The sequence below is a fragment of the Coregonus lavaretus genome (assembly GCF_964263955.1).
Source record: "Coregonus lavaretus genome assembly, contig: HAP1_SCAFFOLD_439, whole genome shotgun sequence".
Taxonomy (NCBI): domain Eukaryota; kingdom Metazoa; phylum Chordata; class Actinopteri; order Salmoniformes; family Salmonidae; genus Coregonus; species Coregonus lavaretus.
Genome location: NW_028165087.1, coordinates 107,271 through 135,000, shown reverse-complemented (window position 1 = coordinate 135,000; position 27,730 = coordinate 107,271). Strand labels below are relative to the sequence as shown.

The 27,730-nt window shown below is 45.8% G+C and overlaps 1 protein-coding gene across 1 annotated transcript in view; it reads right to left on the bottom strand.

The window, feature by feature from the left end:
• nubp1 (nucleotide binding protein 1 (MinD homolog, E. coli)) overlaps positions 1–22,098 on the bottom strand; it is a 26,327-nt gene extending 4,229 nt beyond the window's left edge. Inside the window, exons 1-9 of the mRNA XM_084191383.1 lie at positions 22,035–22,098; positions 20,907–21,011; positions 19,236–19,369; positions 15,745–15,813; positions 12,801–12,833; positions 3,315–3,405; positions 2,802–2,956; positions 606–716; positions 139–241 (exon numbers count right to left, since the gene is read on the bottom strand). Of these exons, the coding sequence (XP_084047509.1) occupies positions 139–241; positions 606–716; positions 2,802–2,956; positions 3,315–3,405; positions 12,801–12,833; positions 15,745–15,813; positions 19,236–19,369; positions 20,907–21,011; positions 22,035–22,065 (832 nt within the window). The 5' untranslated portion in view covers positions 22,066–22,098. The remainder of the gene's footprint in view (positions 1–138; positions 242–605; positions 717–2,801; positions 2,957–3,314; positions 3,406–12,800; positions 12,834–15,744; positions 15,814–19,235; positions 19,370–20,906; positions 21,012–22,034) is intronic.
• Positions 22,099–27,730: the final 5,632 nt, after the last annotated feature.

Below are 27,730 nucleotides of genomic sequence, written 5' to 3'. Positions count from 1 at the left end.
CCTGTCCTAACACAGCTATCCGTAGTCCAGTAGGACCGGTCCTAACACAGCTATCTGTAGTCCAGTAGGACCGGTCCTAACACAGCTATCTGTAGTCCAGTAGAACCGGTCCTAACACAGCTATCTGTAGTCCAGTACCTATCCTGGGGTCCAGTGGGACTCGTCCTAACAGAGTAAGGTTCATCTCTTCACACATCCTCTCTGCTCCTCCAGTGGTGGGGGGGAAGATCTGAGACGTGTTCTAGAGGGGGAGAGAGAGGGGGAGGGGGAGAGAGAGGGGGAGGGGGAGAGAGATGGAGGAAGGAGAGATGGAGGGGGGAGAGATGGAGGAAGGAGAGATGGAGGGGGGAGAGATGGAGGAAGGAGAGATGGAGGAGGGAGAGATAAAGGGTTACCCATCATGCCGATGAATGGTGTGTTTGTCTATAAGAGAAAGTTACATATTGTGTCTGACGTGCATTCATGTATGTGTGTGTGTGTGTGTGTCTCTGTGTGTGTGTGTGTGTGTGTCTCTGTGTGTCTGTGTGTGTGTCTCTGTGTGTCTGTGTGTGTGTGTCTCTGTGTGTGTGTCTCTGTGTGTGTGTGTGTGTGTGTGATACTCATACCTTGCATTTGGGACAGACAAATCCACTCATGTTCTCCACCACTCCTATGATGGGCAGCTGAACCTTCTGACAGAACCGGATCTCCTTCCTTACATCCTGAAGAGATACCTCCTGGAGAGGAGGGAGAGGGAGCGGGAGGGGTGAGAGAGAGGGGTGAGAGAGAGAGAGAGAGAGGGGGGCGAGTTAAAGTCCTGTTAGGTTGAGTTATGACTGGGTAGTCTAACAGGACTTTATGATTGATCTGACCACCAGCCATAACAGAGAGCAAATGGTGGGAGGATGGTGTTCTCGGGGTGATGAGAGGTGTTGGGTTTGCGCCAGACATAGCGTTTTCCTTGATAGCCAAAAAGCTCAATTTTAGTCTCATCTGACCAGAGTACCTTCTTCCATATGTTTGGGGAGTCTCCCACATGCCTTTTGGCGAACACCAAATGTGTTTGCTTATTTTTTCTTTAAGCAATGGCTTTTTTCTGGCCACTCTTCCGTAAAGCCCAGCTCTGTGGAGTTTACGGCTTAAAGTGGTCCTATGGACAGATACTCCAATCTCCGCTGTGGAGCTTTGCAGCTCCTTCAGGGTTATCTTTGGTCTCTTTGTTGCCTCTCTGATTAATACCCTCCTTGCCTGGTCCGTGAGTTTTGGTGGGCGGCCCTCTCTTGGAAGGTTTGTTGTGGTGCCATATTCTTTCCATTTTTTAATAATGGATTTAATGGTGCTCTGTGGGATGTTCAAAGTTTCTGATATTTTTTTATAACCCAACCCTGATCTGTACTTCTCCACAACTTTGTCCATGACCTGTTTGGAGAGCTCCTTGGTCTTCATGGTGCCCCTTGCTTAGTGGTGTTGCAGACTCTGAGGCCTTTCAGAACAGGTGTATATATACTGGGATAATGTGACAGATCATGTGACACTTAGATTGCACACAGGTGGACTTTATTTAACTAATTATGTGACTTCTGAAGGTAATTGGTTGCACCAGATCTTATTTAGGGGCTTCATAGCAAAGGGGGTGAATACATATGCACGCACCACTTTTCCGTTATTCATTTATTTGAATTTCTTGAAACAAATTATTTTCTTTTCATTTCACTTCACCAATTTGGACTATTTTGTGTATGTCCATGACATGAAATCCAAATAAAAATCCATTTAAATTACAGGTTGTAATGCAACAAAATAGTGAAAAACGCCAAGGGGGATGAATAACTTTTGCAAGGCACTGTATATATAAACTACCTGGTTGCCATAGTAACGTGCAGCTACCTAGTATGGTGGGGGGGGGGGGGGAAATGTATGCATATGTTCTGTATGAGCCATGTATTAGTATTTATTATGGATCCCCATTAGTTCCTGCCAAGGCAGCAGCTACTCTTCCTGGGGTTTATTATGGATCCCCATTAGTTCCTGCCAAGGCAGCAGCTACTCTTCCTGAGGTTTATTATGGATCCCCATTAGTTCCTGCCAAGGCAGCAGCTATTCTTCCTGGGGGTTTATTATGGATCCCCATTAGTTCCTGCCAAGGCAGCAGCTACTCTTCCTGAGGGGGTCCAACAAAATTAAGGCAGTTATACAATAAATAAATAAAAAAACATAACAATTACATTCATTACAGAATTCACAACACACTAACTGTGCCCCCTCAGGCCCCCCTACTCCACTACCACACGTCTCTAACACAAAATCCACATGTACATAGTGCGTATAGTGCGTATGTTATCATGCGTTTTGTATGATTGCGTAAGAAGAAGCCAGTGTTTTTTTCCGCTCTTGTATCTGAGTAACTTTTAAGTCACGTGGTCAAAGACAAAGAGGGCCGTCAGAGAGACCGCAGCGTCTCAGTCCATTCTGTTCATTTTCGGTATCTTTCAAGGGCACAGCTGTGTGGAGATATGGAGAGAACAGAGGGCAGCAACAATGCTATCAGCAGAAAGGAAGTAAAAAAAAAAAACTGGCGTTAATCGATCGTTTGTACGCTTTTGTCTCCCCATCATGCATCTCGCACACCTGCTAAACCGCCACTTAGACAAAACGGTTATAAAAGCTGAGACCCGACTCTAGTGATCGTTAACCGCTCCAGAATTGCAATTCTTATAATAAAATAAAAAGTTGTTTTGAAGAATCTACTAATCTCTCTCTTCCTTCTGATTAGAATTTCCACGACGCTAGTTGCTATAGTAAGCCGTAGTTGCCGTAGTTACCTGCGGGGTGGTGACGATGACGGCCCCGTCGATGTGGGCGGAGCTAAGGTACTGGACGATAGACAGGTGCTCGTCAGAGGTGCCAGGGGGCGTGTCCACGATGAGGTAATCCAGATCCCCCCAATCAACGTCACGCAGGAACTGCTTGATCATCCCTGACAGGAAGTACAGCACCACCACAGCCAATCAGATCACAGCCTCACAGCCAATAAACCAATGAAAGTCCACATCACATCATCATTCACACTGGATATATATATATATATTTTTTTTTATCTTAGCCTTTAACTGAACATCCATTTATCCAGGAAGTCCCGTTGACTGTTGACACTGTGTCAGCTATACACACACACACACACACACACACACACACACACACACACACACACACACACACACACACAGACACACAGACACACACACACACACACACACACACACACACAGACACACAGAGACACACAGAGACACACAGAGACACACACACACACACACACACACACACAGTGTTACCGTTCTTCTTGGGTCCTCTCCATATAACAGCATCGTCAGGACTACTGAGTAGGAAGCCAATGGACATGACGGCAAGGTTATCCTCTACGTACTGAAACACACACACACACACGTTATCCTCTACGTACTGAAACACACACACACGGGTTATCCTCTACGTACTGAAACACACACGGGTTACCCTCTACGTACTGAAACACACACGGGTTACCCTCTACGTACTGAAACACACACGGGTTATCCTCTACGTACTGAAACACACACAGGTTACCCTCTACGTACTGAAACACACACGGGTTATCCTCTACGTACTGAAACACACACGGGTTACCCTCTACGTACTGAAACACACACGGGTTACCCTCTACGTACTGAAACACACACGGGTTACCCTCTACGTACTGAAACACACACGGGTTACCCTCTACGTACTGAAACACACACGGGTTACCCTCTACGTACTGAAACACACACGGGTTATCCTCTACGTACTGAAACACACACGGGTTATCCTCTACGTACTGAAACACACACGGGTTACCCTCTACGTACTGAAACACACACGGGTTACCCTCTACGTACTGAAACACACACGGGTTACCCTCTACATACTGAAACACACACGGGTTATCCTCTACGTACTGAAACACACACGGGTTACCCTCTACGTACTGAAACACACACGGGTTACCCTCTACATACTGAAACACACACGGGTTACCCTCTACATACTGAAACACACACGGGTTACCCTCTACGTACTGAAACACACACGGGTTACCCTCTACATACTGAAACACACACGGGTTACCCTCTACGTACTGAAACACACACGGGTTATCCTCTACGTACTGAAACACACACGGGTTACCCTCTACGTACTGAAACACACACGGGTTACCCTCTACGTACTGAAACACACACGGGTTACCCTCTACGTACTGAAACACACACGGGTTACCCTCTACGTACTGAAACACACACGGGTTACCCTCTACATACTGAAACACACACGGGTTACCCTCTACGTACTGAAACACACACGGGTTACCCTCTACGTACTGAAACACACACGGGTTACCCTCTACGTACTGAAACACACACGGGTTATCCTCTACATACTGAAACACACACGGGTTACCCTCTACGTACTGAAACACACACGGGTTATCCTCTACGTACTGAAACACACACGGGTTACCCTCTACGTACTGAAACACACACGGGTTATCCTCTACGTACTGAAACACACACGGGTTATCCTCTACGTACTGAAACACACACGGGTTACCCTCTACGTACTGAAACACACACGGGTTATCCTCTACGTACTGAAACACACACGGGTTACCCTCTACGTACTGAAACACAGAACATATCTAATAAAGTAACTGGCTTGTGATCTGATTTCTGCCTCTTGTCATATTCATTAGGGTGTCCAATCAAAGACGCATCTTTTGACCAATGGGTAAGATGTTATTTTTGTAGATAATCCTCTTTTTTTTTTTTTTTTACAATGCTCCGAGAGGTCACGTGACCAACGGGCGTTATGGTCACTAGAAGCGCTGCAAACCCAATATCTCTTTTTCATATTTTTAAATCAACGACTGTTCTTCACAACTGGAGAAGATGCAGCTCAAGATGGCTGAAATGGAGGACCGCTCACGTCGCTCAAATGGAAGATTCATTTCTTTAAAAAGAAGAAGGAGACGAGACTGACGATCCCGGTCGAATTCCTACAGAGAACGATCCCTAAAATGGATCCCATCCATATCTCACAAAGGTTGAGACAGAAAGAGCTCGTCGCATCTACTCGGGTCCTGAGACTGGTAATGCATCGGACAGAACCGAGGACGCTGATCTTCAAGGTCCTCCGGTACGACGACCGCCAAGCCATTCTACAAGGAGCCAGAGAAGCAGAGCTCATTCACCACGCCGGTAAAGTGCTGCGGTTTTTTTGCCCTGACTACAGTACGCACACCTCCCAACGCCGCAAAAGTATTCAACAGGGTCCGGAACAAACTCAGGACTGAGGGGGGTCATCCAGGTCATTCCTCGTCTATCCATCAACGCTCCGGGCCACACACACACACGGGGGGAGAGCGCCTGTCATTCACCACAGCACAAGACGCAGAGTAGTTTGTGACGTCACTGGGAGAGGACAACCACGAGCACCGCGCAGTGACCACACCGCCGGTCCCCCTGTTGTGAGGAGGGGAAAACTCAAACAACGTGGCCATGCAAGCACCGGGGGGAACCTATGGGAATAAGGGAAGAGGATTTATCTACAACTCCAAGGAGTTGAAGGACATTTGATCTAATTATTTCTGATCATTATGCACTAGCTTTTTCCAGCTAGCTGGGTGATTGGGCCAGTAACGATACAGCTAACGTTAGCAGCTAGTTAAGTAAGTCATCGTCACAACTGTTAGCTAGCTAGCTAGCTAACTGATTATCTCTTCAGTGGTGTTCAGTATAACCTACATGTTGTTGTTGAAAGTTTATCTAGCTTCTAATAAACTAAAATTGTATTTTTACTAACTAAGTTACGTTCACAACGGTTCGTGTGATAACTTCGTCTGGGGGGGGTAGCTGGCTAGCTAACTTGTCTCACGTTGCTATGACAACAACTGCGTGGCTAGAGAAGTCGACCATCACCACTGAATTATTTTGCAAGTTAGTTCTCCATATTTAGGGAGTCTCCCTGTAGCTCAGTTGGTAGAGCATGGCGCTTGCAACGCCAGGGTTGTGGGTTCGTTTCCCCGCATCTCTTGCCGTGCTCATATCTCCATTGTGTCAGTTAATGCAAAACATTTAGGAAATGGAGTGAGTTTTAGTTTTAGTGATTAGACACCGCTGGGTTCAGTCACGGGTCTAACATTGAGTAGAGAGGGAGGACTGTTGTGTCCTAACCTGTCAGGGAAGGGAAGGGAGGGATTCTTTGTTTAAAATTGTTTTGATACGTTTTGCAGGGTTATTATTGGGGTGGAATGGCAATCTGAAGCGTTTTGTCATTTTACATGTGATTTTATTCAACAATGGCTATGTTAACTGTTTTTTTTTCCTGGAACATCTGGTTTACAACGATTTAGTTGGCAACTGAATAGTCGTTTTATAGTCGTTTTATAGCCGTAAGTTACTCTTCTCCCCATCACACTGGTGTTTACATCACCACAGATGGACCATGGCTCATTTAGTGGTCATTTCCTGGAATCTGAGGGGTTCCAATGAGCCAAATAAGCGAATTAAAATGTCTTGACGTGTATTACATAGGAATACGGTTGACATTGCTCTTATTGCAAGAGACACATCTTTTATAATAATAATAAATAATATGCCATTTAGCAGACGCTTTTTATCCAAAGCGACTTACAGTCATGTGTGCATACATTTGTACGTATGGGTGGTCCCGGGGATCGAACCCCACTACCCTGGCGTTACAAGCGCCGCGCTCTACCAGCTGAGCTACAGAGGACCACCTTATAGAGGGTGATGCCCGTAGACTTCAAAACAAATACTACAAACTAGCAGCTGCTTCCTGCTTCCTGCTTTACGTCTAAATCTAAAAAGGGGGGTGCTTATTCTACATAAACACAATGTACTGGAAATGATCAACAGGGCAGATTGATTTTACATATGTTCCACTGATGTATGGAAGCAAAACAGCATTTGTATCTAATTTATGCTCCTAACTCATATAAGGTTTTCTCCCTTCTGTAACCAGAAGCCTGCTCAATTTAAATCGGATTATATGTTTAGTATTGGAACTGACGTGAATGCCATTATCGATTCTAAACTAGACAGATCTGGACCTTCTCATAGCAAGTGAATACTTCCAATGCACTTAAACCATTTCTTAAAAAGATCTTAAATCTTAAAAATGACTGTTGGGAGATTTCATAATCCCACAGCCAAGGACTAAACATGCTTGTCTGGTAGATTTAAGACTTTAAATCGAGAACTGACTATGTTTTAACCATTACTGATATGGAATTTATAAAAAAAAAAACATTAAAGTCGGCCATTCCATCTGATCATAATCCCGTTCTTTGTACATTTCTAATCTCCCCCAATGAAAAACGCACTGAGATGGAGGATTAATAATTCTTTACAACTCTTGACTTCCATCTTTTAGTTTAGATCCAATTTAAAATATTTTTTGGGGGAAATAAATTACCACTCAGTGGAGGACTCAACTACGGTATGGTTAGCTGTCAAAGGATTCATCAGAGGAAACACGACACATATTCCCTCTCTAATTTAGAGAAATTAAAGACTTCAGAAAATCAGTCGTCATTTGGAAAATCATTATAAAATGCTGGAAGCCCTCTCTCTTAAAAAACAACTATTCAACAGAGAGAGAGAAATTGAGCTGAAAACAAGTAGACTGGAATTTAACGACATGTTGAGACGCAAATACTATTTACAAGGGAGAAGGCCTAGCCTCTTACTGGCCCTGCAGGTTAAACATGCTGAAACAAGATCATCAATACAGCTGATCAGATCTCCTACTAAGGGACTTAAACACGCTGAAACAAGGTCATCAATACAGCTGATCAGATCTCCTACTAAGGGACTTAAACATGCTGAAACAAGGTCATCAATACAGCTGATCAGATCTCCTACTAAAGGGACTTAAACATGCTGAAACAATATAATCAATACAGCTGATCAGATCTCCTACTAAGGGACTTAAACAAGGTCATCAATACAGCTGATCAGATCTCCTACTAAAGGGACTGATATCTGATCCTACAGAAATAAATACAACTTTTAGAGCATATTATTCAGAATCATACGGTTCCTCACATAGCTTTGACACTTCTGCTTGGGTCGGCAGTTCCTGGGAGAACCTTTACGTTGCAAAAAAAAACTCTCTCAAGAAGAAACAGGTTTTATTAGAGGAACCTGTCACTTTATCTGAACTGAAAGCTGCTCTTTTTAAACCATGAAGAAAGATGAAAGCGCCCGGTATTGACAGAATACCTCCTGAACTCATTCTCAACTTTTGGGATGATCCAGGACTCCGGTTATTGTTGAAGGATTAGAAGGATTACTTTATCCTTTCCCAGGCAACCAGACAACCAGGATGTTATATCTACTTGCACCACCCATTCTAATCCATGTTACCATACAACCAGGATGTCAACAAGGTTGTCCCGCCTCCCCTATGCTATTTGCTCTTGAACCTGCTGTGGCACAAAGCACACGTCAAAATTAATCTTCCTCACATATCAAAAATCAAAAAAACGGAACAATTGAGCAATTTCTCTGTATGCAGATGACGTCACAAACTCTTAGAAAACCCTCCAGCCAATAATGTCTATTTTCACAGCATTCAGCTCATGGTCTGGTTACAAGATCAACTGGTCTAAAAATCAGCTCTACTACCTATTAACTCAGCTGTGGGAAGTATGCAACTACCTCCCATGATCCCCAGTGAAGGGATTTAGCTCAGTTGGTAGAGCATGGCGTTTGCAACGCCAGGGTTGTGGGTTCGATTCCCACGGGGGGGGGGGGCAGTATGAAAAGAAAAAAAAAAAAAAATGTATGCACTCACTTGCTGTAAGTCGCTCTGGATAAGAGCGTCTGCTAAATGACTAAAATGTAAAACTTTAAGAAACAAATCACCTACTTAGGCATTACCATTTCCCCCTCCATTCACAATACTGGCAGGAAGAACTACTTACAAACCTTTCAAAAGATCCCCCCAAAAAAAGACATAAAAAGATGGGTGCGCTAAGGCCGCTTCTTTGCATGCTAGAATCTCAATTATTAAAATGGAATGTCCTCCCCCTCATATCAATTTGATGACTTCCATGTTACCACTGCCTCCTCCTATATATATATATATATATTACTGGTCTAAAAACTTGACTCTGTCATAAAGAAGTTCATTTGGAGGAGAAAGAGACCGCAGATTAAAATATACGCAACACAACAGAGAAACAAACGCATTAGGTGGACTTGCAGTTCCAAATTTAACATTTTAACAATCACCTGTCGCACCACATGAATTTCCTGAAGACCTGGTTAAACCCAGATGCTTCTGTTCCTCGATGTGCTACTGAAGAGTCAATAGTTTCACCAATTAGATTACAAAGATTGATTATTTTCTGGATTTGACGCCTAACAACAATGCGCATTATTGTTTTGGGACCCCATTATAGCGTAACTCAGTAAATGCGTGGAAAGCTACAGAGAAGCACATGAGATCTAATCTTTAAAAACGGCATTCGTACTCTCCAATATGGTGTAATAAATCATTCTTAGCGTGTAAGAAACCATTTCTATCAGATTCTTGTTCTAAGAAGGGTATTTACACTTTCAAAGAGACATTTTCAATGTGAAATGGACTCGTCAGTTTCCAGGAAATCCACCAGTGTTTTAAAATGTCCCAGGTTCACCATTTTTGTCTTTACCTTCAACTCCGCCCTATCCATGCCAGCCAATGGGGTCCGCCCGGGGAGCAGGACTAGCAGTACACCCATTGGTCAAACTTCTAAACGGACACGCCCCTCAAGAGTTGTTTCTGATATCTATAGTCAATTAAATCTAGCTGCACAAAAACCCATTAACTCTACGCACTGTATGGGGGAATGATTTTACACTTGCTGACAGACAAATCAATTGGGAGACAGTATGGCAAAAAATATATATATATTTGGATCATCTAGAAACCATCAATCACCAATTAATTAATTTTAAAAAAATAGAACACCTCAAAAAAAAGATATCACATGGGTATTAGCCAGTCAAAACTGTTCGCTGCTCTGGCACCCCAATGGTGGAACAAGCTCCCCCCACGACGCCAGGACAGCGGAGTCACTCACCACCTTCCGGAGACACTTGAAACCCCACCTCTTTAAGGAATACCTGGAATAGGATAAAGTAATCCTTCTAACCCCCCCCCCCCCCCCCCCCCCCTTACCCCAACCAAAAAATAAATATATATAAAACAAATATTTGTAAAGTGGTTATCCCACTGGCTATAAGGTGAATGCACCAATTTGTAAGTCGCTCTGGATAAGAGCGTCTGCTAAATGACGTAAATGTAAATGTATTAGTCCAGCGCCATTATGTGGGTTCTACACCACAAGGGGACCTTGGTACTTTTCAGAATGCGTTGTGGAAATGCCCCGGGGGTGGTGGAAATGCCCCGGGGGTGGTTGAATTCTAGGGGGGGGAAAGTCAACAACGTCATCTCTGTACTTATAGAGAAGATACTGCCATCAGATTCAATAGTGATGTTGCTTTGTTATGACTCTGAATTGCACTTGTCAGAACGCCAAACGGAGAGTGTGGTTGGGCAGGAACCACAGCTGATTAAAAAAAAGGTGGATTCCATCGCAAAAATGGCTGCTCACATTTAATGAAAAATTGTACTTATGGAGCTCTCCACGGGCCAGAATCCACTGGGCCAAGGAGTCCACTCTGGACACATGGGGGGGGGGGGAAAGCAGCAGCGGACATTTTTGAACTCACAGACCTTTACACCCATGAACGTGTATCATTAACTTGTCACTATTTCTGAGACTATATGATGTATTGTTCAGCAGATTTACTATGTAATATTAATTTGTTTTTATCTCATTATTTATTTAACATGCTGTCAGATTGCCGGTGGAGGGAGGGGGGGGTAAAAATATATCTATAATATATCTATAAATGTATTGTATGAATCCTATGAATTGAAATAATGAAAGCTTGATTTAAAAAAACGGGGGAAAAAAATAGAAAACCAAATGGTCCAAACCTCATGTCGTCATAATCCCTTCAAACGGTTTTGGAGTGTTTACCCTTGTCGGATGGCCGGAATTAGGGCGACTAAATCAATGGAGGCCGGAATTAGGGCGACTAAATCAATGGAGGCCGGAATTAGGGCGACTAAATCAATGGAGGCCGGAATTAGGGCGACTTAAATCAATGGAGGCCAGGAATTAGGGCGACTAAATCAATGGAGGCCAGGAATTAGGGCGACTAAATCAATGGAGGCCAGGAATTAGGGCGACTAAATCAATGGAGGCCGGAATTAGGGCGACTAAATCAATGGAGGCCGGAATTAGGGCGACTAAATCAATGGAGGCCAGGAATTAGGGCGACTAAATCAATGGAGGCCAGGAATTAGGGCGACTAAATCAATGGAGGCCAGGAATTAGGGCGACTAAATCAATGGAGGTCAGAGAAAAAAAGGGCTCATAAAATCAGGAGAAATGCGTGGCGTCAGCTAGGCTGGATTCTGGGAAAGAACTAATGCTACTGGCTAACTGACAGGCTCACTTCCCTGTTGACCTCTAAGAACTAATGCTACTGGCTAACTGACAGGCTCACTTCCCCGTTGACCTCTAAGAACTAATGCTACTGGCTAACTGACAGGCTCACTTCCCCGTTGACCTCTAAGAACTAATGCTACTGGCTAACTGACAGGCTCACTTCCCTGTTGACCTCTAAGAACTAATGCTACTGGCTAACTGACAGGCTCACTTCCCCGTTGACCTCTAAGAACTAATGCTACTGGCTAACTGACAGGCTCACTTCCCTGTTGACCGCTAAGAACTAATGCTACTGGCTAACTGACAGGCTCACTTCCCTGTTGACCTCTAAGAACTAATGCTACTGGCTAACTGACAGGCTCACTTCCCTGTTGACCTCTAAGAACTAATGCTACTGGCTAACTGACAGGCTCACTTCCCCGTTGACCTCTAAGAACTAATGCTACTGGCTAACTGACAGGCTCACTTCCCCGTTGACCTCTAAGAACTAATGCTACTGGCTAACTGACAGGCTCACTTCCCCGTTGACCTCTAAGAACTAATGCTACTGGCTAACTGACAGGCTCACTTCCCCGTTGACCTCTAAGAACTAATGCTACTGGCTAACTGACAGGCTCACTTCCCCTTTGACCTCTAAGAACTAATGCTACTGGCTAACTGACAGGCTCACTTCCCCTTTGACCTCTAAGAACTAATGCTACTGGCTAACTGACAGGCTCACTTCCCTGTTGACCTCTAAGAACTAATGCTACTGGCTAACTGACAGGCTCACTTCCCTGTTGACCTCTAAGAACTAATGCTACTGGCTAACTGACAGGCTCACTTCCCCGTTGACCTCTAAGAACTAATGCTACTGGCTAACTGACAGGCTCACTTCCCTGTTGACCTCTAAGAACTAATGCTACTGGCTAACTGACAGGCTCACTTCCCCGTTGACCTCTAAGAACTAATGCTACTGGCTAACTGACAGGCTCACTTCCCCGTTGACCTCTAAGAACTAATGCAACTAAATTACAACAAAATAACAATAATACACATATAAAACAATGAGAAATTAAATAAACACTGAACCATTCAGAACATGAATATTCATATTTGTTTTGGTAAACTTCACTTCCTTATAACATAAGAAAGTGAATTATCACAAAAAATGTACCTGGTCCAAACTACAACAACACACAGACAGACAGTAGTCTATTGAAGACTGACTCACCACAGGAGACCAGCCAGAACCACTCTGATGGACCTATGACACACAGACAGACAGACAGACAGACAGGAGAGAGGTGTCACGTTATACACTGAACAAAAAATATAAAAAACGCAACATGTAAAGTTCTGGTCCCATGTTTTATGAGCTGGAAATAAAAAGATCCCAGAAATGTTCCATACGCACAAAAAAAAAGCTTATTTTTCTCAGATTTTACGCACAAATGTGTTTACATCCCTGTTGGTGAGCATTTCTCCTTTGCCAAGATAATCCATCCACCTGACAGGTGTGGCATATCAAGAAGCTGAATAAACAGCATGATCATTACACAGGTGCACCTTGTGCTGGGGACAATAAAAGGCCACTCTAAAATGTGCAGTTTTGTCACACAACACAATGCCACAGATGTCTCAAGTTTTGAGGGAGAGTGCAATTCGAATGCTGACAGCAGGAATGTCCAGCAGAGCTGTTGCCAGAGAATTTAATGTTCATTTCTCTACCATAAGCCGCCTCCAACGTCGTTTTAGAGAATTTGCCAGTACGTCCAACCGGCCTCACAACCTTAATGTATGTGATCTTTTATTTTAGCTCATGAAACATGGGACTAACACTTTACATGTTGCGTTGATATTTTTGTTCAGTATAAATTAGACCAACTTTCATGCCTGTGCACAGCTCTTCACATGCGCACGGCTCCCAGCCAGGCAGCGTTGCAGCGCCAGGTGGAATAGGCTGTTTAGGATTCCTAGTTCTTTGACTGCGCGATTAATTAACCAGCTATGAAATAAAATGGCGGGAAATACTTTGAAAACAGCTACCGCAGCATTTATTTTACTATAAATGTGATCATACTTGCCTTTTTATTCACAAATGCGCAGCGGTGTCAAGTAATTAAGTAAAAGTACTACATAAGTCATATTTGGGGGTATCTGTACTTTACTATTTATATATTTGACTACTTTTACTTCACTACATTCCTAAAGGAAATAATGTATTTTTTACTCCATACATTTTCCCTGACACCCAAAAGTACTCGTTACATTTTGAATGCTTAGCAGGACAGGAAATGGTCCAATTCGCACTTATCAAGAGAACATCCCTGGTCATCCCTACTGTCCCTGATCCGGCGGACTCACTAAACACAAATGCTTTGTTTGTAAATGATGTCTGAGAGTTGGAATGTGCCCCTGGCTACCCATTAAAAAAAAAAAAAAAAAAGGAAGAAAATGGTGCCGTCTGGTTTGCTTGAGATAAGGAATTTGAAATGATTTAAACTTTTACTTAAGTATATTTTAGTAATTAGATTTACTTTTTGATACTTAAGTATATTTAAAACCAAATATTTTACTGGGTGACTTTCACTTTTACTTGAGTGGGACAACATTCCACAGGTCACAATCAACAGCCTGATCAACTCTATGCAAAGGAGACGTGTCGCGCTGCATGAGGCAAATGGTGGTAACACCAGATACTGACTGGTTTTCTGATCCACGCCCCTACTTTTTTGTGTTTTTAAAGGTATCTATGTCCAACAGATGCATATCTGTATTCCCAGTCATGTGAAATCCATAGATTTGGGCCTAATTTATTTATTTCAAATGACTGATTTCCTTATATGAACTGTAACTCAGTAAAATCTTTTAAATTGTTGCATTTATATTTTTGTTACGTATATATATATCATATTGAAAGGTATCAAACACACAGGCTGACGTAACAGACCGAGCAGAGACGTGTTATGGCCTGTGGAATACAGCAGAGAGAGAGAGATAGGACCTGACAGAGTAGAGCAGAGAGGTGTTATGGCCTGTGGAATACAGCAGAGAGAGATAGGACCTGACAGAGTAGACCAGAGAGGTGTTATGGCCTGTGGAATACAGCAGAGAGAGAGAGATAGGACCTGACAGAGTAGAGCAGAGAGGTGTTATGGCCTGTGGAATACAGCAGAGAGAGAGAGAGATAGGACCTGACAGAGTAGAGCAGAGAGGTGTTATGGCCTGTGGAATACAGCAGAGAGAGATAGGACCTGACAGAGTAGAGCAGAGAGGTGTTATGGCCTGTGGAATACAGCAGAGAGAGAGATAGGACCTGACAGAGTAGAGCAGAGAGGTGTTATGGCCTGTGGAATACAGCAGAGAGAGAGAGATAGGACCTGACAGAGTAGAGCAGAGAGGTGTTATGGCCTGTGGAATAAAGCAGAGAGAGATAGGACCTGACAGAGTAGAGCAGAGAGGTGTTATGGCCTGTGGAATACAGCAGAGAGAGATAGGACCTGACAGAGTAGAGCAGAGAGGTGTTATGGCCTGTGGAATACAGCAGAGAGAGATAGGACCTGACAGAGTAGAGCAGAGAGGTGTTATGGCCTGTGGAATACAGCAGAGAGAGAGAGATAGGACCTGACAGAGTAGAGCAGAGAGGTGTTATGGCCTGTGGAATACAGCAGAGAGAGAGAGATAGGACCTGACAGAGTAGAGCAGAGAGGTGTTATGGCCTGTGGAATACAGCAGAGAGAGAGATAGGACCTGACAGAGTAGAGCAGAGAGGTGTTATGGCCTGTGGAATACAGCAGAGAGAGAGATAGGACCTGACAGAGTAGAGCAGAGAGGTGTTATGGCCTGTGGAATACAGCAGAGAGAGATAGGACCTGACAGAGTAGAGCAGAGAGGTGTTATGGCCTGTGGAATACAGCAGAGAGCGATAGGACCTGACAGAGTAGAGCAGAGAGGTGTTATGGCCTGTGGAATACAGCAGAGAGAGAGAGATAGGACCTGACAGAGTAGAGCAGAGAGGTGTTATGGCCTGTGGAATACAGCAGAGAGAGAGATAGGACCTGACAGAGTAGAGCAGAGAGGTGTTATGGCCTGTGGAATACAGCAGAGAGGATATATAAACATATCAAATCACATGACACCGAGAGACAGAGAGAGTATACTGCTACGCAACCCACCTGTTCTCCCTCCAGACCCATGATCCTGGGGATGGACGGACCACAGATATCTACATCCAGGAGAGCAACCTAGAACACACACACACAAGGAAGTAAGTAAGGTGTGGAACATTGACTCCAGTAAACACAAAGCAGAGTCAGTGGGCATCACATAGTCAATAGCGTACGAACACCCTCCTCTGGCCACAGCGAGGGGCAGCAGTGAGTTCAGCTACAGCAAGAGAGCCTCCAGCCTGAGGCGCTGTTCCATTTGTGACCACCAGAGGGAGACAAACACTGAGATCAGGTACTCCCAAGGGTTCGTTTGACGCAGAGTACAGAGGCACTCTGGCGTTGCTCCCTCTCTCTCTCTCTCTCTCTCTGAGGAAGTAACAAAACGAGAGAGAAGCTAAAGGGCATCAGTAACCCTCCTCCCCCTCCCCCTCCGCCAAGCTTCTCCCTGCCTCCTTTCTCCTCCAGAGTGATTCTCTGATGTCTTCAGGTCATGTCACTTCCTCTCAGGGCTCAGACTATTTCCTGTGTGAGCACCTGCCTTTGTCTAGGCCATCCCTTTCACTATATAAAGGCCCAAGTGTTCCTCCAACTTTCTAAATACTTCCTTCCTCCCTCCCCCTCCTCCTCCTCCTCCTCCTCCCTCTGTTCTAGAGACACTTCTCTAGCCTTCACCAGGGAGAGGCAGTGAGAGTGTGTGTTAAATACTTCCTCCCCCCTCCTCTAGAGACACTTCTCCAGCCTTCACCAGGGAGAGGCAGTGAGAGTGTGTGTTAAATACTTCCCCTTTCTGTTCTAGAGACACTTCTCTAGCCTTCACCAGGGAGAGGCAGTGAGAGTGTGTGTTAAATACTTCCCCCCCCCTCTGTTCTATAGAGACACTTCTCTAGCCTTCACCAGGGAGAGGCAGTGAGAGTGTGTGTTAAATACTTCCTCCCTCCTCTAGAGACACTTCTCTAGCCTTCACCAGGGAGAGGCAGTGAGAGTGTGTGTTAAATACTTCCTCCCTCCTCTAGAGACACTTCTCTAGCCTTCACCAGGGAGAGGCAGTGAGAGTGTGTGTTAAATACTTCCTCCCTCCTCTAGAGACACTTCTCTAGCCTTCACCAGGGAGAGGCAGTGAGAGTGTGTGTTAAATACTTCCTCCCTCCTCTAGAGACACTTCTCTAGCCTTCACCAGGGAGAGGCAGTGAGAGTGTGTGTTAAATACTTCCCCCCTCCTCTAGAGACACTTCTCTAGCCTTCACCAGGGAGAGGCAGTGAGAGTGTGTGTTAAATACTTCCCCCCTCTGTTCTAGAGACACTTCTCTAGCCTTCACCAGGGAGAGGCAGTGAGAGTGTGTGTTAAATACTTCCTCCCTCCTCTAGAGACACTTCTCTAGCCTTCACCAGGGAGAGGCAGTGAGAGTGTGTGTTAAATACTTCCTCCCTCTGTTCTAGAGACACTTCTCTAGCCTTCACCAGGGAGAGGCAGTGAGAGTGTGTGTTAAATACTTCCTCCCTCCTCTAGAGACACTTCTCTAGCCTTCACCAGGGAGAGGCAGTGAGAGTGTGTGTTAAATACTTCCTCCTCCCTCCTCTAGAGACACTTCTCTAGCCTTCACCAGGGAGAGGCAGTGAGAGTGTGTGTTAAATACTTCCTCCCTCCTCTAGAGACACTTCTCTAGCCTTCACCAGGGAGAGGCAGTGAGAGTGTGTGTTAAATACTTCCCCCCTCTGTTCTAGAGACACTTCTCCAGCCTTCACCAGGGAGAGGCAGTGAGAGTGTGTGTTAAATACTTCCCCCCTCTGTTCTAGAGACACTTCTCTAGCCTTCACCAGGGAGAGGCAGTGAGAGTGTGTGTTAAATACTTCCCCTTTCTGTTCTAGAGACACTTCTCTAGCCTTCACCAGGGAGAGGCAGTGAGAGTGTGTGTTAAATACTTCCTCCCTCCTCTGTTCTAGAGACACTTCTCTAGCCTTCACCAGGGAGAGGCAGTGAGAGTGTGTGTTAAATACTTCCTCCCTCCTCTGTTCTAGAGACACTTCTCTAGCCTTCACCAGGGAGAGGCAGTGAGAGTGTGTGTTAAATACTTCCTCCCTCCTCTAGAGACACTTCTCTAGCCTTCACCAGGGAGAGGCAGTGAGAGTGTGTGTTAAATACTTCCCCCCTCTGTTCTAGAGACACTTCTCTAGCCTTCACCAGGGAGAGGCAGTGAGAGTGTGTGTTAAATACTTCCTCCCTCCTCTGTTCTAGAGACACTTCTCTAGCCTTCACCAGGGAGAGGCAGTGAGAGTGTGTGTTAAATACTTCCCCCCTCTGTTCTAGAGACACTTCTCTAGCCTTCACCAGGGAGAGGCAGTGAGAGTGTGTGTTAAATACTTCCTCCCCCTCTGTTCTAGAGACACTTCTCTAGCCTTCACCAGGGAGAGGCAGTGAGAGTGTGTGTTAAATACTTCCTCCCCCCTCCTCTAGAGACACTTCTCTAGCCTTCACCAGGGAGAGGCAGTGAGAGTGTGTGTTAAATACTTCCTCCCCCTCCTCTAGAGACACTTCTCTAGCCTTCACCAGGGAGAGGCAGTGAGAGTGTGTGTTAAATACTTCCTCCCTCCTCTGTTCTAGAGACACTTCTCTAGCCTTCACCAGGGAGAGGCAGTGAGAGTGTGTGTTAAATACTTCCCCCCTCTGTTCTAGAGACACTTCTCTAGCCTTCACCAGGGAGAGGCAGTGAGAGTGTGTGTTAAATACTTCCTCCCCCCTCCTCTAGAGACACTTCTCTAGCCTTCACCAGGGAGAGGCAGTGAGAGTGTGTGTTAAATACTTCCTCCCTCCTCTAGAGACACTTCTCTAGCCTTCACCAGGGAGAGGCAGTGAGAGTGTGTGTTAAATACTTCCTCCCTCCTCTAGAGACACTTCTCTAGCCTTCACACCAGGGAGAGGCAGTGAGAGTGTGTGTTAAATACTTCCCCCCTCTGTTCTAGAGACACTTCTCTAGCCTTCACCAGGGAGAGGCAGTGAGAGTGTGTGTTTTAATTTAGCTTGGTATTTCATTTGAGAACAAATACTGCTTGCTCTAGAGGTGAACTGAACAGTTGAATGAAAAACCTGTGATATGATGTGTTTTAACGGTACTACGTGGTCTGATCATAAAGAGGAGTTTGGGAAGCATGGCACACAGCGTCCGTCTGATCACACCGACTGTGGTCAGCTATCTGTGTGACCCTCCCACAGTACAGGACACGGGACAGAGAGAGGTTGAAGTGTTACCTCTTTAGTGGTGTCACCATCTGTGTGACCCTCCCACAGTACAGGACACGGGACAGAGAGGTTGAAGTGACAGAGAGGTTGAAATGTTACCTCTTTAGTGGTGTCGCTATCTGTGTGACCCTCCCACAGTACAGGACACGGGACAGAGAGGTTGAAGTGACAGAGAGGTTGAAATGTTACCTCTTTAGTGGTGTCACCATCTGTGTGACCCTCCCACAGTACAGGACAAGTGACAGAGAGGTTAAAGTGTTACCTCTTTAGTGCTGTCGCTAGCCAGTGCGTGGGCCAGGTGTGCGCTGAAGGTACTCTTCCCCACTCCTCCTTTCCCTGACAGGACCAAGATCTTATGTTTCACTGTTAACATCTTCTCTGCTATCTCCTCTATGGCTGCAGGGAGGGAGAGAGAGGGTGAGGGATGGAGAGAGAGGGTGAGGGAGAGAGAGAGAGGGTGAGGGAGAGACAAAGGGAAAAGGGAGGGGGAGAGAGGGGGAGAGAGGGAGAGGGTTAGCGATGAGAGAGAGGTGAGGGAGGAGAGAGAGGGAGAGAGAGAGGGTGAGGGAGAGAGAGAGGGTGAGGGAGAGAGAGAGAGAGGGTGAGGGAGGGAGAGAGAGGGAGGGTGAGGGAGGGAGAGAGACGGGAGGGTGAGGGAGGGAGGGAGAGAGAGGGAGGGTGAGGGAGGGAGGGAGAGAGGGAAGGTGAGGGAGGGAGAGAGAGAGTGGGTGAGGGAGGGTGAGAGAGGGTGGGGGAGGGAGGGAGAGAGAGGGTGAGTGAGGGAGGGAGAGAGAGGGTGAGTGAGGGAGGGAGGGAGGGAGGGAGGGAGGGTGGGTGAGGGAGAGAGAGGGTGAGGGAGGGAGGGAGGGAGAGAGAGGGTGAGGGAGGGAGAGAGGGTGAGGGAGGGAGAGAGAGAGAGAGGGAGGGAGAGAGAGGGTGAGGGAGGGAGAGAGGCATTAAACACACACTGAAAAGGAATTGCAGCAGACTAATCAGTACCGCTGTTATTCACAAGATCAAGGTCAGGGTCTACAGAACAGAGATAGAAAGCTACAGGTCAGGGTCTACAGGACAGAGATAGAAAGAGGGCTACAGGTCAGGGTCTACAGGACAGAGATAGAAAGCTACAGGTCAGGGTCTACAGAACAGAGATAGAGAGCTACAGGTCAGGGTCTACAGGACAGAGATAGAAAGAGAGCTACAGGTCAGGGTCTACAGGACAGAGATAGAAAGAGAGCTACAGGTCAGTGTCTACAGGACAGAGATAGAAAGCTACAGGTCAGGGTCTACAGGACAGAGATAGAAAGAGAGCTACAGGTCAGGGTCTACAGGACAGAGATAGAAAGCTACAGGTCAGGGTCTACAGGACAGAGATAGAAAGAGAGCTACAGGTCAGGGTCTACAGGACAGAGATAGAAAGCTACAGGTCAGGGTCTACAGAACAGAGATAGAAAGAGAGCTACAGGTCATGGTCTACAGGACAGAGATAGAGAGTTACAGGTCAGGGTCTACAGAACAGAGATAGAGAGCTACAGGTCAGGGTCTACAGGACAGAGATAGAAAGAGAGCTACAGGTCAGGGTCTACAGAACAGAGATAGAAAGAGAGCTACAGGTCAGGGTCTACAGGACAGAGATAGAAAGCTACAGGTCAGGGTCTACAGAACAGAGATAGAAAGAGAGCTACAGGTCAGTGTCTACAGGACAGAGATAGAAAGCTACAGGTCAGGGTCTACAGGACAGAGATAGAAAGAGAGCTACAGGTCAGGGTCTACAGGACAGAGATAGAAAGAGAGCTACAGGTCAGGGTCTACAGGACAGAGATAGAAAGAGAGCTACAGGTCAGGGTCTACAGGACAGAGATAGAAAGAGAGCTACAGGTCAGGGTCTACAGGACAGAGATAGAAAGAGAGATACCGAGACGGACAGTCTTACCTGGGTCTGGTGCTTTAGTGGCTCCAGAGGAACAGAGGTTCTGGTTGGGACAACCCTGACATGCTGACGTCTTCCCTGCCTGCTCACTGGCCGTACCGGGGCAGTCTGACAACCAATACAACCAATCAGTCAATACACCAATCAATATATCACATGGACCAAGCAATCAGATAATCTCGCAAAATGAATATTTAGAAAATGCTTGCTTCTTTGTCCATTAATCTGCGACTGTGACTGGGTGAGTTAAAACAAGAGATCCCTTGATCAAAGATACTATCGTTTATTGGACAGGTCATGTTATACAGCCAATCCTACTGTAGCGAGCAGATCCGACCCCCGACCCCCGACCCCTGCCCTATGGTCAGATAGGCTTCCAGTGTAGATTAAGACACCATGGAGCCTGTGTGAGGTATGGTTCGAAAAAAAAATCGAGAAAAAAATAACTAAATCCTGGGATGGGAAATGCGTTGTAATCCGAATTGTCCCATTATCCCCAAACTATTACACGTAGAAGATTGAAGGACTGCTACTTTTTACGTAAACTGCCAGAGTTTTTGACAGATCAACTTAAGACATGATGGACTTCTGTTAGTTAGCAGAAGCCGCAGCAGCCATTATGGAGTGGCACATAGCGTTGAAAAACAAAATGAGCTGATTGGCTGACACTGCCATTCCAAAATGGCTGCTGTGGCTTCTGCTAACTAACAGAAGTCCATCATGTCTAAGTTGATCTGTCAAAACTCTGGTTTGGAAACTCGCAAACACTTTTCACCGCACTTCGAGACAGAAGTGACTTGTTCCGTAGTAGGTTAAGGATAATTAACTTAGTAGGTTAGGAGACCGAGGTTAAGGTTAGGAAAGGGGTTAGGGTTAGCTAAAATGCTCTCCCAACCTGTTACGAGAATCACATTGTATCGAAATGCCATGAAAAGACTCTGTCCCCCCCCTTGTGTTATGACAGGTAGCTAGCTACGCTAACTTCCAGACAAGCTACTCTTCTTAACGGCGACAACAAACCTGACATTCACGAACATCTAAACAGTAGCATTATAAGAGGCTAAACCATATAATAATTACGTGGTGTCTGGAAGCTGTCGTGTTAACTTAATGAACTTTAAACAAACTCACGCTGTGGCGCATCACTTGGAACGTCTGCCATGTTTGCTGTGGTTGTTCTTCTTCTTCAGTGGAGTCGGCATCCAACGTTATGGTGCATTACCGCCACCTACCGTACTGGAGTGTGGGCCAGAGACAGGGAGAAACTAAATCCTACCTGTCAGTGGGTTTATCGGCGGTTGGCATCCAACGTTATGGTGCATTACCGCCACCTACCGTACTGGAGTGTGGGCCAGAGACAGGGAGAAACTAAATCCTACCTGTCAGTGGGTTTATCGGCGGTCGGCATCCAACGTTATGGTGCATTACCGCCACCTACCGTACTGGAGTGTGGGCCAGAGACAGGGAGAAACTAAATCCTACCTGTCAGTGGGTTTATCGGCGGTCGGCATCCAACGTTATGGTGCATTACCGCCACCTACCGTACTGGAGTGTGGGCCAGAGACAGGGAGAAACTAAATCCTACCTGTCAGTGGGTTTATCGGCGGTCGGCATCCAACGTTATGGTGCATTACCGCCACCTACTGTACTGGAGTGTGGGCCAGAGACAGGGAGAAACTAAATCCTACCTGCCAGCCCCGTTGCTCTTAAAAAAAGATAACAAAATATTTGAGACTATATCTAATGACGTTCTACTCAATATACTATTTAAACACATTTTCTGGAGCCCCTTCTCCCTCATACTAGATCTCATCCTCTCTCTTTCCCTCTGATACTGCCCACACTGTAGCAATACATGCTCCACGGTCTCTGTTTCCTGACAACAATCACACTTTCCTGTAGGATGCTTTCCTATCACATTTAATGTCTTATTCAACTGGCTGTGTCCCACCCTTAATCTTGTAAAAAAAATTGCCTCCTCTCTTCTGTCCCTTCCTGCCGTCCTCCCCAACTTTCCTCTGTACTTTGAAATAAAAACCAGGAACTGAGAGTCGTGATCATGGGCTATGGCCACACATGCTCCCGGCAGAACCAGTTATTTATTGCGTGCTCTGCTCTGCCTCCTCTTCGATCCGAGCGGCTATTCCTCGTGCACCTAGAACCTAACGCTTCAATAAAGCCTACATAATGCGTAATTTAACTTTTAAAATGTATTACTTTTTATCAGGGGCGCTACTTTGGTTTTAGAAGTGTGTGGGGGGGGGGACATACTTTTAAAAATGTTTTATCCAGTCGGATAAACACTCCAAACAGCCTACCCGACCGCTCTGAGGCGTCCGCATGGTCCTAAAGCACACCGTCACCTCGTTTTGTATCAAATTCCAATGATAAAACTGGGGGGGGGTCCAAAATGATATTTTTGTCACACTGTTTTAATCTGACCAGGCTCTTCAAAAGTCTCCTGTAAGCATGTGCATGTTCATCCAAAAATATATTTCCAGCATCCTCAAAAATGGCTTGACATTGATATCCAACCTGGTCTCAGAGATGTACTTTTACTATGTTACGTCTAGTCTATGAGACCAGGCTGTGACTGGCAAGTGCACCAGTCCAGTGTCACTTTGAATATGCCTGCAAATCATAGTTCACCAGCAAACATCTAAAGAATAAGCTACAGACCAGCCAAAACAAGCTTTTAAGAATTGTTCCTTAAACCTTTTTTTTTTCACCTTTATTTAACCAGGTAAGCCAGTTGAGAACAAGTTCTCATTTACAACTGCGACCTGGCCAAGATAAAGCAAAGCAGTGCGATTTAAAAACAACAACACAGAGTTACATATGGGGTAAAAAAACAAACAACATAAAGTCAAAAAAATACAACAGAAAATATATATATACAGTGTGTGCAAATGTAGCAAGTTTTATGCAGCTAGGCTGGCTATCTGTGGGGGGGGGGGGGTGGAAAATAGTAGTATTAATTCAACTTGGTCTGGTCCACATGAATGATCACAGAATCAGCGCCCAGGTACCTAACCAACTATGTTTTCATTGGTTAGAGATTGTCCTCCAGTATAACACCAGAGCCAGAGGCTGGGTTGCCCCAACATGGTTTAAATTAATCTAGGATTAGAGCTCATCTAGGTTTTGTAAATCTAGGTTTATAATTAAACGGAGATGCGTTGCACCACTTCATTTAAAAATCTGGATCAAGTAAACCTATGATTAACGGTTTTTGAACTATGATTAGTGACATGTTACGGCAATATATATATGAGGTATTTCGTGAGTTGAAACGAGGTAGCTAGCCTGCTGGACAAATGAGGCCACAAAGTTGCTGGTCCTTGATAAAAAATAATAACAGTGTAATCTGCTATCTGGGTTATATCCAGAATGGTGCCTCTGCTATCTGGGTTATATCCAGAATGGTGCCTCTGCTATCTGGGTGATATCCAGAATGGTGCCTCTGCTATCTGGGTGATATCCAGAATGGTGCCTCTGCTATCTGGGTGATATCCAGAGTGGTGCCTCTGCTATGTGGGTGATATCCAGAGTGGTGCCTCTGCTATGTGGGTGATATCCAGAGTGGTGCCTCTGCTATGTGGGTTATATCCAGAGTGCTACCCTGTTGTCACTACTAGGAGAGAGACCTTGGAGATGCTACCCTGTTGTCACTACTAGGAGAGAAACTAGACCTCGGAGATGCTACCCTGTTGTCACTACTAGGAGAGGAACTAGACCTTGGAGATGCTACCCTGTTGTCACTACTAGGAGAGGGACTAGACCTTGGAGATGCTACCCTGTTGTCACTACTAGGAGAGGGACTAGACCTTGGAGATGCTACCCTGTTGTCACTACTAGGAGAGAGACCTTGGAGATGCTACCCTGTTGTCACTACTAGGAGAGGAACTAGACCTTGGAGATGCTACCCTGTTGTCACTACTAGGAGAGGAACTAGACCTTGGAGATGCTACCCTGTTGTCACTACTAGGAGAGGAACTAGACCTTGGAGATGCTACCCTGTTGTCACTACTAGGAGAGGAACTAGACATTGGAGATGCTACCCTGTTGTCACTACTAGGAGAGAGACCTTGGAGATGCTACCCTGTTGTCACTACTAGGAGAGGAACTAGACCTTGGAGATGCTACCCTGTTGTCACTACTAGGAGAGAGACCTTGGAGATGCTACCCTGTTGTCACTACTAGGAGAGGAACTAGACCTTGGAGATGCTACCCTGTTGTCACTACTAGGAGAGGAACTAGACCTTGGAGATGCTACCCTGTTGTCACTACTAGGAGAGGAACTAGACCTTGGAGATGCTACCCTGTTGTCACTACTAGGAGAGAGACCTTGGAGATGCTACCCTGTTGTCATTACTAGGAGAGGGACTAGACCTTGGAGATGCTACCCTGTTGTCACTACTAGGAGAGGAACTAGACCTTGGAGATGCTACCCTGTTGTCACTACTAGGAGAGGAACTAGACCTTGGAGATGCTACCCTGTTGTCACTACTAGGAGAGGAACTAGACCTTGGAGATGCTACCCTGTTGTCGTTACTAGGAGAGGAACTAGACCTTGGAGATGCTACCCTGTTGTCGTTACTAGGAGAGGAACTAGACCTTGGAGATGCTACCCTGTTGTCGTTACTAGGAGAGGAACTAGACCTTGGAGATGCTACCCTGTTGTCGTTACTAGGAGAGGAACTAGACCTTGGAGATGCTACCCTGTTGTCACTACTAGGAGAGGAACTAGACCTCGGAGATGCTACCCTGTTGTCACTACTAGGAGAGAGACCTTGGAGATGCTACCCTGTTGTCACTACTAGGAGAGGAACTAGACCTTGGAGATGCTACCCTGTTGTCACTACTAGGAGAGAGACCTTGGAGATGCTACCCTGTTGTCACTACTAGGAGAGGAACTAGACCTTGGAGATGCTACCCTGTTGTCACTACTAGGAGAGGAACTAGACCTTGGAGATGCTACCCTGTTGTCATTACTAGAAGAGGGACTAGACCTTGGAGATGCTACCCTGTTGTCACTACTAGGAGAGAAACTAGACCTCGGAGATGCTACCCTGTTGTCACTACTAGGAGAGGCACTAGACCTTGGAGCTCCTACCCTGTTGTCACTACTAGGAGAGGAACTAGACTTTGGAGATGCTACCCTGTTGTCACTACTAGGAGAGGAACTAGACCTTGGAGATGCTACCCTGTTGTCACTACTAGGAGAGGAACTAGACCTTGGAGATGCTACCCTGTTGTCACTACTAGGAGAGAGACCTTGGAGATGCTACCCTGTTGTCACTACTAGGAGAGAAACTAGACCTCGGAGATGCTACCCTGTTGTCACTACTAGGAGAGGAACTAGACCTTGGAGATGCTACCCTGTTGTCACTACTAGGAGAGGGACTAGACCTTGGAGATGCTACCCTGTTGTCACTACTAGGAGAGGAACTAGACCTTGGAGATGCTACCCTGTTGTCACTACTAGGAGAGGAACTAGACCTTGGAGATGCTACCCTGTTGTCACTACTAGGAGAGAGACCTTGGAGATGCTACCCTGTTGTCACTACTAGGAGAGAAACTAGACCTCGGAGATGCTACCCTGTTGTCACTACTAGGAGAGGAACTAGACCTTGGAGATGCTACCCTGTTGTCACTACTAGGAGAGGGACTAGACCTTGGAGATGCTACCCTGTTGTCACTACTAGGAGAGAGACCTTGGAGATGCTACCCTGTTGTCACTACTAGGAGAGGGACTAGACCTTGGAGATGCTACCCTGTTGTCACTACTAGGAGAGGAACTAGACCTTGGAGATGCTACCATGTTGTCACTACTAGGAGAGGAACTAGACCTTGGAGATGCTACCCTGTTGTCACTACTAGGAGAGGGACTAGACCTTGGAGATGCTACCCTGTTGTCACTACTAGGAGAGGAACTAGACCTTGGAGATGCTACCATGTTGTCACTACTAGGAGAGAGACCTTGGAGATGCTACCCTGTCCTTGGAAAGGTATTTAACCCAAACGTTGACAGTAAAGTATGGTTGTGTTAACCTTTCACTTCTAAAAGGATATATTCTACGTAGCCATACCAGTCATAATACCGACAGAATGTTAAAACAGCCACTTGGATTAGTCCTTCTAACGCAGCGTTTCCCAAACCTCGGTCCTCGGGACCCCAAGGGGGGCACGTTTCGGTTTTTGCCCCTAACACTCCACAGCTGATTCAAATAATCAACTAATCATCAAGCTTTTGAAAGCTGAATCAACTGTGTAGTGTTAGGGGCAAAAACCAAAACGCGCCCCCCTTGGGGTCCCCAGGACCGAGTTTGGGAAACGCTGCTCTGACGTGACTGATACACCGTCCTCGACACACACACACACACACACACACACACACACACACACCTTCCCTGTCTCTCTGGGTTACGAAGCTATGACAGATCCTGCCCCTCCATGCAAAACAGTTACCCTGGCAACCACCTGTCGTTCATCTCTGTCTTGCCCTGGGGCTGTTTGAGGGACGATTTGAGAAGTGGGAACTAGAAAAAAGAACAGGAAGAGCCCCACACTCTAGGAGCTCAGATGCAATAATTTAATAACCTGATAACCAACGTTTCCACAGACAAGCTGTCTTCATCAGGGTGTAATGACAAACACTGCGGGTGGGTCACTAGTTTATATAGTGTCAAAGGACACACGCAGGTGTCTGTAATCATGGCCGGGTGTGGCCTGATATCATTGGTTAATTCACAGATAAACAGAACATACAAAAAACATGAATAGATAGCATACGATCATAGAATACAACTTGGCTACCTAGGCCC